The sequence below is a fragment of the Nyctereutes procyonoides genome, unplaced genomic scaffold (assembly GCF_905146905.1).
Source record: "Nyctereutes procyonoides isolate TBG_1078 unplaced genomic scaffold, NYPRO_anot_genome, whole genome shotgun sequence".
Taxonomy (NCBI): Eukaryota; Metazoa; Chordata; class Mammalia; order Carnivora; family Canidae; genus Nyctereutes; species Nyctereutes procyonoides.
Window position 1 is genome coordinate 40,326,038 of NW_026575125.1, and position 9,249 is coordinate 40,335,286.

General features: G+C 41.3%; 2 protein-coding genes across 17 annotated transcripts in view; one reads left to right on the forward strand and one right to left on the reverse strand.

The window, feature by feature from the left end:
• Window positions 1–9,249, forward strand: part of KRBOX4 (KRAB box domain containing 4) — a 37,403-nt gene that overhangs the window by 21,566 nt on the left and 6,588 nt on the right. For 8 of the 9 annotated variants that reach the window (XM_055338472.1, XM_055338468.1, XM_055338469.1 and 5 more), the window contains 2 exons: window positions 1,269–1,306; window positions 1,392–2,091. In XM_055338472.1, the coding sequence (XP_055194447.1) occupies window positions 1,269–1,306; window positions 1,392–1,712 (359 nt within the window). In that variant the 3' untranslated portion in view covers window positions 1,713–2,091. Of the gene's footprint in view, window positions 1–1,268; window positions 1,307–1,391; window positions 2,092–9,249 lie in introns of those variants that run through there. The other variant, XM_055338470.1, reaches the window with a different exon arrangement.
• ZNF674 (zinc finger protein 674) overlaps window positions 2,083–9,249 on the reverse strand; it is a 28,952-nt gene continuing 21,785 nt past the window's right edge. For all 8 annotated transcript variants that reach the window (XM_055338463.1, XM_055338461.1, XM_055338460.1 and 5 more), the window contains one exon: window positions 2,083–5,767. In XM_055338463.1, coding sequence (XP_055194438.1) covers window positions 4,263–5,767 — 1,505 coding nt within the window. In that variant the 3' untranslated portion in view covers window positions 2,083–4,262. The remainder of the gene's footprint in view (window positions 5,768–9,249) is intronic.

Here is a 9,249-nt window from a genome sequence, read left to right on the forward strand (position 1 = left end):
CTGTAGGTGTCCTTATGTCTAAAATGAGTCTCTTGTAGACAGCAAATAGATGGGTCTTGCTTTTTTACCCAGTCTGAAACCCTGCGCCTTTTGATGTGGTCATTAAGCCCATTCACATTCAGAGTTACTATTGAAATATATGAAGTTAGTGTCATCATGATACCTACTCAGTCCCTGTTTTTGTGGATTGTTTTCTTGGACTTCCTCTTTCTTTTACAGAGTCCCTCTTAATATTTCTTGCAGAGCTGGTTTGGTGGTCTCATATTCTTTCAGTTTCTGCCTGTGTTGGAAGCTCCTTCTATTCTGAATGAGAGCCTTGCTCAAGTATTCTTGGCTGCATCTTATTCTCATTTAGGACCCTGAAAAATCCTGCCAGTGCTTTCTGGCATGCCAGGTCTCTGGAGAGGTCTGCTGTTAACCTAATACTTCTCCCCATAAAGGTTAGGGATCTCTTGTCTCTTGCTGCTTTAAGGATCTTCTCTTTATCTTTGGAATTTGCAAGTTTCACTATTAAATGTTGGGGTGGTGAACGGTTTTTATTGATTTTAAGGGGGGGGGGAATCTATCTCCTGGATCTGAAAGCCTATTTCCCTTCCCAAGTTAGGGAAGTTCTCATCTATGATTTGTTCAAATACCCTTTCTGGTCCTCTGTCCCTTTTGGCGCCCTCTGGAACCCCAATTAAACATAGTTTTTTCCTTCTGAGGCTGTCATTTATTTCCCTTAACCTTTCCTCATGATCTTTTTTCTCTTTTTTCCTCAGCTTCCTTCCTTGCCATCAACTTGTCTTCTATGTCACTCACTTGTTCTTCTACCTCGTTAACCCTCGTCATTAGGACCTCCAGTTTGGATTGCATCTCATTTAATTGATTTTTAATTTTGGCCTGATTAGATCTAAATTCTGCAGTCATGAAGTCTCTTGAATCCTTTATGCTTTTTTCTAGAGCCACCAGTAGTTTTATAATTGTGTTTCTGAATTGGCTTTCTGACATTGAATTGTAATCCAAATTCTGTAACTCTGTGGGAGAGAGGACTATCTCTGATTCTTTCTTTTGTGGGGAGTTTTTCCTTCTAGTCATTTTGCTCAGTGCAGAGTGGCCAAAAACAAGTTTTACTGGAAAAAGGAGAAAAAGGGAAAAAAGGGGGGAAACAAACAGAAAACAAAAAACAAGGGGGACTATCCTCTGATTCTATATACTGTAAATCCCTCGAGTTCTGCAACTTTCCAGCGCTGCTTGGTCCATAACTTGCTTTTCCCCTGTTCTTCCAGCTGGTCTTCTGGAGGAGGGGCCTGATGTGTTGATTCAGGTGTGTATATCTGGGGGAGCTGCCCAGCCCCCTGCCAGGTGCACAGCTCAGTGGGATCTGTTTATCCTGTGATGCCCCTGCTCAGTCCCAGGTACAAGGTGACACCAGGAGGAACAACAACAGTGGCGGCGGCCAGCTGTCCAGCCCTGGAGTCAGCTCCCACAGTAAGTACTGCAGCTCCCAGTCCGCAGGGGCCTGGATGCTCCAGGGGCGGGGGTCACCAATCTGCACAGCTTGGGGTCGCCTGGCAGCAGGAGCATCCTGGCTGTCCTGTGTCCTCCCGGCCTCTGCCTGTCCCGGGGGGAGTGCCAGATCCTGGGCTGTGTCCCCTGGGTTCCGGGGCCTGCACTGCTGCAATTGCACTCCCGGGGCCGCGCAGCCCCCTCCGTGCAGAGCCGCCACCTGAGCCACCCGAGCTGCTCCCGGCCCTGCTAGGCGCCTGCTCCAGGCCTTTAGGGAACTCGGCCCAGGTGTGTGGCGCACTCTCCCCTGGGGTGCAGTTCCTCTGTTAGTGCCCCTGGGAGCCTGAGGGCATCCCCGCCTCTCCTGGGATCCTGCCCGAGCTCCCTCCAGCGCCCTTCCGTCCGGGAAGGTTAGTAAAGCTCCTACTTCTCGGGGACTGGGCTTTTCTGTCCTGGGGGCACTCGCCGCGCAGCCTTAGACCAGCTCCTCGCAGGGACCTCTCCCCCCGTGGATGCTTTTTTATTTTTTTTTTAATGTCTTCCTACCTTGATAGAAGCGTGAACTCTTCTCACTGTAGCATTCCAGCTGTTCTCTCTTTAAATCTCAGGCTGAATTCATAGGTTTTCAGGATGATTTGAAAGTGATCTAGTTAAGTTGGTGGGGACAGGTGACTTGGGGACTGTACTCTTCCGCCATCTTTCCCTGCCTTGCAAGTCTGTTTTGCCCACACTCAAGGGAAGAGGATTTACATAGGGCACAGTTCACTGGGGTCACCTAGGATGTGCCTGATACAACTGCTGATACTAGGACGAGAAGGAATGAATATGAGCAAAAAGCATTCACCGATATCACAGTGAAATGAGCTTTACATTTGGTGTCCGAAGTCAGTTTTGTCTCATTACTTGTGGTTTCTTTGACCATTCACTATATCTCATCTGTTAAATCTGTTAGCTGACAACTTCTGTCACAGGATTTGGTGAACTGTGGAGATATTTTTATTCTTATAGAAAAAAAATCACATACAGATATTAAAATCTCAGGATACCCATTCTCAACATGCAAAATATATTCTCAAGATCAAATACAAAGCTGAAAGGGAAAATGGATGGGAAGACAGAATTAAATATGCACAGGATTACCTTAAACAATTTGTTAGTCTCTGGAGACTACACTCAAAACATTTAAAAATCAATGATCCCAACACCCAAATGATAATTTGATTAATAATTTGGTATATTTCCTTCCTAGCTTTTTGTTCTACGTGTCTACCTACCTACACACACACCTAAAATATATATAAATATAATACAAATATATGTATCTACCTAAACACATCTAAACATATAAATACAAATATATATGGGCATATAATTTTACTCAGCATAAATTTGCCATATTTCTACCACCCAGAATCACTGATACAATAGTGCATAGCCTTCTGTGTACTTTTTTATAATGTAAATCATATGGTATATTGTTTTTTAATGTTTTTTACTTAATAGTTTGCCATAAACATTTCCTCAAACATAATAAAGATAATTTTAATTGGTCTGTATTATCCCACCTTAAAGATATATCAAATTTTAATCAATTGCCTATTACAGGATATTCAATTCATTTGTTTTGGAATTTAAATATTGCCGTTACAGGAGATACTCTGAAAATTAAAGCTCTCTTATTGCCTCACCATGAACTGTTTCTTAAAAGACAAAGAATATTAAATTTTTAGCACTGTTTCTAAGTGAGGTGTGCCTTTTGTGTGAGATTTGCGTTTTTGTACTTAAGATGATGAAAAACATGTAAGATCTCTTCTAGCCCCTTTGTTTCGGGATCCTGATGACTCAACCTCTCTCATGCTTTTTTTAAAATTTTTATTTATTTATGATAGTCACACAGAGAGAGAGAGGCAGAGACATAGGCAGAGGGAGAAGCAGGCTCCATGCACCAGGAGCCCAACATGGGATTCGATCCTGGGTCTCCAGGATCACGCCCTGGGCCAAAGGCAGGCGCTAAACCGCTGCACCACCCAGGGATCCCTCTCTCATGCTTTTTAAGGGAGCAATTTTTCTATTTGTTTAAGAAACAACAGGGGGAGTCTACCCCAACTAGGATTAATGGTTTATGTTCTATACTGTTCTTTCAAATATGCACTCTACTCCACAGTAAACCTTGTTTTTTATATTTAAGTGCTTGTTTGCAACCTCTGCACCTTTCCCACAAAATGTTTGGTATAGAATATGAAACATGGGGGTGCCTGGGTAGCTCAGTTGATTGGGTGACTGACTCTTGGTTTCAGCTCCGGGCATGATCTCGGGGTCCTGGGATTGGGCCCTGCATCTGGCTCCACACTCAGTGGGAGTCTGCTTCTCCTTCTGCCCTTTACTATTGCACACTCTCTCAAAAAAATAAAATCTTTTTAAAAATATGGAACATGTTTCTCTCATACTTGCTAACATGGTTTTCTAAACTTATTAAATACTCTTGACAGGCAATGACCCTTAAATTCTTTCTCAAGGTCATCTCACATCCAGACACTTGTAATTTTGCCACTTCTGAATTCTTTGATGTGCAATTTTCCACTCATGGGTAAGAATTCTGGGTAAAAAAAATCAGATTTATTACATGCTTCTGGAATTAAGCTTTTATACCTTTTATTGTACTAAAGGAAGATTAAATAACATATTAAGAGCTTCTGACATTCTTGATGTTTATAAGGTTACTCCCCAGGATGAATGGATACCTAAAGAGGCATGACTAATAAATTATCTCATTCTCAAGTATCTTTATAGGTTTTATCTCCTGTATGACTTCTCTGATGTTTCATGAGAGTTGACTTCCCACTGAAGGCTTTTCCACAATCCCTGCATTCATAGGGTTTCTCTCCTGTATGAGTCCTGTGATGTACAATGAGAGTTGATTTCACACTGAAGGCTTTCCCACATTCACTGCATTCGTAGGGTTTTTCTCCTGTGTGGATTCTCTGATGTTTAATTAGAGTTGACTTCCTACTGAATGCTTTCTCACAGTTACTGCATTTGTAGGGTCTCTCTCCTGTATGAATTCTCTCATGTTTTATCAGTGGTGACTTCTCGCTGAAGGCTTTCCCACATTCATTGCATTTATAGGGTTTCTCTCCTGTGTGAGTTCTGTGGTGTACAATAAGGGTTGACTTTTCACCAAATGCTTTCCCACATCTTCTGCATTCATAAGGCTTCTCTCCTGTATGAGTTCTATGATGGACAGAGAGGTGTGATTTCCCACTAAAAGTCTTCCCACATATGCGGCACTCATAAGGTTTCTCTCCTGTATGAATTCTCTGATGAACAGAGAGGTGTGATTTTCCCCTGAAGCTTTTTCCACATTTACTGCACTCATAAGGTTTCTCTTTTGTATGAAATGTGTGGTGTTTAATGGGGTTGTGTTTCTCATTGAAGGGTTTCCCACGTTTATTACACTCAGTTTTCTCACCCTTAAGTGTCCTTTGATGAATAAGGCTGGACTTACCACAGTGGACTCCTTCATAAAATGCTTGTCTAATGTGTGTTTTCTCATGTCTAATAAGGTGATAAGAACTCTTAAAGGCTTTTGCACATTCACCACATACAAATGGTTTCTCTGCTGTGTGAGTTCGCTTATGTTTAACCAGAGTTGACTTCTGTATAAATGTTTTCCCACATTCACTGCATTTGTAGGGCTTCTCCCCTGTGTGAGTTCTCTGGTGTGCAATGAGGGTTGATTTCTGGCTGAAGGCTTTTGTACATTCACAGCATTCATAAGGCTTCTCTCCTGTATGAGTTCTCTGATGTACCACGAGGTTTGCTTTCTGCATAAACACTTTCCCACATTGAGAACACTCATAGAGTTTCTCCCTAGTTTGAATTCTTTGAGTTTTATTAAGTGCTTGCTTATGGTGGAGGGTTTTTCCATGTTCATTAGGCTCAAAAAATGTCTCTGCAAATGATTGAGCTTTATCAAGATTAGAATGGAAGCATGATTTCCAATGTACCTTATATTCATCATCTTTTTGTCTCATAGAGCTTCTATTTTGACAAAGAAAGTTTAAATTATGTTTTGAACACCTTCCCCACGAATAATATTTGGGGAGTCTCTGTCTTACCGAAACAAAGTCTGTGTTTGGATAAATGATTTTTCTGAAGGTTGTGAATTCTTGGCCACTTTGATCTTTCTGTGCTTCCTTGTCTACTAATGCAGTTTGCCACAGAAGTCTGTCTTGGCTCTCCTTGTGGTTGTCTATCTGGTCATCAACTTGCCAGAATTCTAAAAAAAAATGCAAGACACTCATCAAACTTGCAAACATTCCTACTATAATGTTATGGAATAAAATTAGTTTATAAATGTCTTGCTGTGAACTATCAAGGACTTGAGCTGATGTGGATGGGCTTTCTCTATCTCCCACTAGCACCACCTCCTCTGACTGCAAACACAAAGTGTGGGCCATATTTAACAAAAATATTTTACTACATAGTCAAGCTCAAAACCAAGAAATGGGGCACCCTGGGTGGCTCAGCTGTTTAGTGCTGCCTTCAGCCCAGGGCATGATCCTAGGGACCCAGGATCGAGTCCCACATCAGGCTCCCTGAATGGAGCCTCTTCTCCCTCTGCCTGTGTCTCTGCCTCTCTCTCTCTCTCTCTCTTTCTCTGTGTGTCTCTTGTGAATAAATAAAGTATTTAAAAAAACAAGAAATGTATTAGGTGTCAAAAGTGAAGTAGAAATTTAAAGTGATGGGATGAACAGAAACTGAAGGCTGAGGATCTGCAGTGAAATCCAGACCTAGGGCCAAAATGTTCAGGAAACTGATATGTAGTTCTCGCTTAAAGCTGGAATCACAAGGAACATCCATGATTGTTAGCGGGGAGCTAGAAAGACTCCCCACTGGTCAAGGAAAGTGGAAATAAAGATACTATATATAAGAAATCAAAAGTCATTTGTGTAACTCAATGTGAAGTGATTATAATTTTAGTACAGAGCCCACAAGCTGAATAATTAACGTGAAAATTGGTCCTATTATTAGTAGGTTCCTAGCAGTGGCAAACTCTAAAAAATACATTATCTTTTTATAGTTTAGGACTCACATCACTTCTAAGGAAAATCAATTCTCACCGAAGAGTTCACAGTAAAATAAACCTCACAAGGAAATGAAGCATCTTCAGAGATAATCAGCAGATACACTAAAGATACTCCCATTCCTAGAACTGTAGCTAACAGAATAATCTGGACTTTAAAATAAGTATATTTCGGGCAACCCTGGTGGCCCAGCAGTTTAGTGCTGCCTTTGGCCCGGGCCGTGATCCTAGAGACCCAGGATCGAGTCCCATGTTGGGCTCCCTGCATGGAGCCTGCTTCTCCCTCTGCCTGTGTCTCTGCCTCTCTCTCCCTTTGTCTCTCATGAATAAATAAATAAAATCTTTTTTAAAAAGTATATTTCAAATATTCAATGAAACAGGGTTAAAGAGCTATATTATGGGATAAGAGGGAGAACACGAGAAAATAAGCATAAAAGAAAATATAGGCATTATTAAAACTCTAAATAGAGAGGTTGAACAGTAGATTAGTCACAGATAAAGACAGATTTAATGAATTGGATGAGAGATCTTAGGAAATCACCCAAAATGTGGCATAAAGAGCTAACAAAATGGGAATATGGCAAGACAAATAGAAAAATGTTAAGTTCCAACATGGGATTAATAGAAAATCCAAACAGAAAGGTTGGAGAAAAAGGGACGGGGCAACATGCCAAGAAAAGGGTTAACAGGACAGTCCTGAGACTGCCATACTGAGAAAGGCTAGCTTGCAAGGCTGGGCCCTGGCTGACATCTGGGAACTTGGGAGATCAAGAACGTCTCTACCATTCCCTAACTGATGAGGCTGCTTATACAAACAATGTGATTAAAAAAAAATACAAACAATGTGATTTATGCTGCACATCTCCTTTCCTTCTGTGAGTCTGAAATTTGGGTATACATGCTAGGCAGAGCAACTGGCCATGTGGAGTTTCTAATGGGCTTCCCTGGGCACATATGTTGTTGCAGCTTCTCTGCTGGGAGAAGAGTGCCCTGGATGACCCTAGATCTCCTGGGAGGGAGAGAGCAAGCATAAGGAATCCTATTTGTGGATTCATCCAGCCTCTGCTAGTGTCTTTTCCCTTTGGATCTAGTGGAATCTCCTTAGTACATTGCTCTAAGAAATTGTAGCTATAGATGCAACTATCTGCCCAGTCCCACAAGTCCTCAAAAATCTCTAAATATGGTAGTGGTCTTGGTAACCTCTGAGCTAGGCAATATTTGAAGAGACAATGACTGATAGTTTTCTGGATGGAAGAAAGGTACACATCCTACCACTGAATGTCCAGAGTCCTGAGTGTGGTAAATAAGAGCAAAACTGAACCTGGACACAGTTTAGTGGAACCACAGGACTTTCAATTCAGAAAGTACATATGGGAAGCTGCCACGGAGAAATTTTTAGAATTGCTGTAAAGAAACAATGAGCTCAACATCAGACTTCATCGGCAATAAAAGAAACTAAAAGATTAAACAATGTACTTAAAAGTACGGAGAGAAGCTTGGTGTCATCTTAGAATTCTATCCCCAGATAGATGATCACAAGGAAAAGATGACAAAAATAAAGATGTTTGTGGACAAGAAAAGGCAGGGAATTGGCCACATACAATGTCTGGCTGAGAATAATGCTTGGTACTTGAATTTTTCAGGAGGAAAATAACCAAAGGGAAAAAAATGGAGGTGGGGGTAAAAAAAATGCAGTAAAGGCAAGAGAAAAGAAGTAAAGAGGGGCACCTAGGTGGCTCAGTTGGTTGGGCATCCAACTCTTGATTTTGGCTCAGGTTGTGTTGAGCTCCACACATTGGGTTCCATGCTCAGCACAGAGTCTGCTTGGGATTCTCTCCCTTTCCCTCTGCCCTTACCTCTCCACTCACTCTCTTGCTCTCTAAAATAAAGTCTTTTAAAAAAAAGAGGTAAAGAAGAAGCAGGATATATAGAAAATACAAGAAAGAAGAAATACTAACATAGTAATACACAATAAATATATATTAACCCCGTTAAAGGGGAACCATATTAAATTGTATTTCTAAAAATCAGCTTTGTTTTCCAAAGACAATTAGAACAAAATGAGAGACACATACTGTTTTTCAGCGGGGGAGTTTGTGAAAAGATTTGGGCAAGGTTATTACTTCCTCTCCTCTATGCTTTCATAGCATCCACCTCTATTGTTTTTTTAAGGTTTTATTTATTTATTTGAGCTCTCTCTCTTTCAAATAAAAGAGAGAGAGAGAGAGCACACAAACAGAGGGAGAGGGAGAAGCAGGCTCCCTGTTAAGCAGGGAGCCTGATGTGGAGCCTGAACCCAGGACCCTGGGATCATGACTAGAGCCAAAGGAAGATATTTAACCAACTGAGCCATCCAGGCATCCATTTTTTTTAAAGTTTTGATTTAAGTTCTACTTAGTAAACATGTAGTATAGTATTGATTTCAGGAGTAGAATTTAGTGATCCATCATTTACATATGCACCCAGTGTGCTCATCAGAAGTGCCCTCCTTAATCCCCATCGCTGTTTAGCATATCCGCCCCCCTCCCCTCCAACAGCCTTCAGTTTGTTCTCTAGTACAGAGTCTCTTATGGTTTGCCTCCCTCTCTTCTTTCCCTTCTCCTACGTTCATCTGTTTTGTTTCTTAAATTCCACATACGAGTAAGATTGTATGGTATTTGTCTTTCTCTGACTCG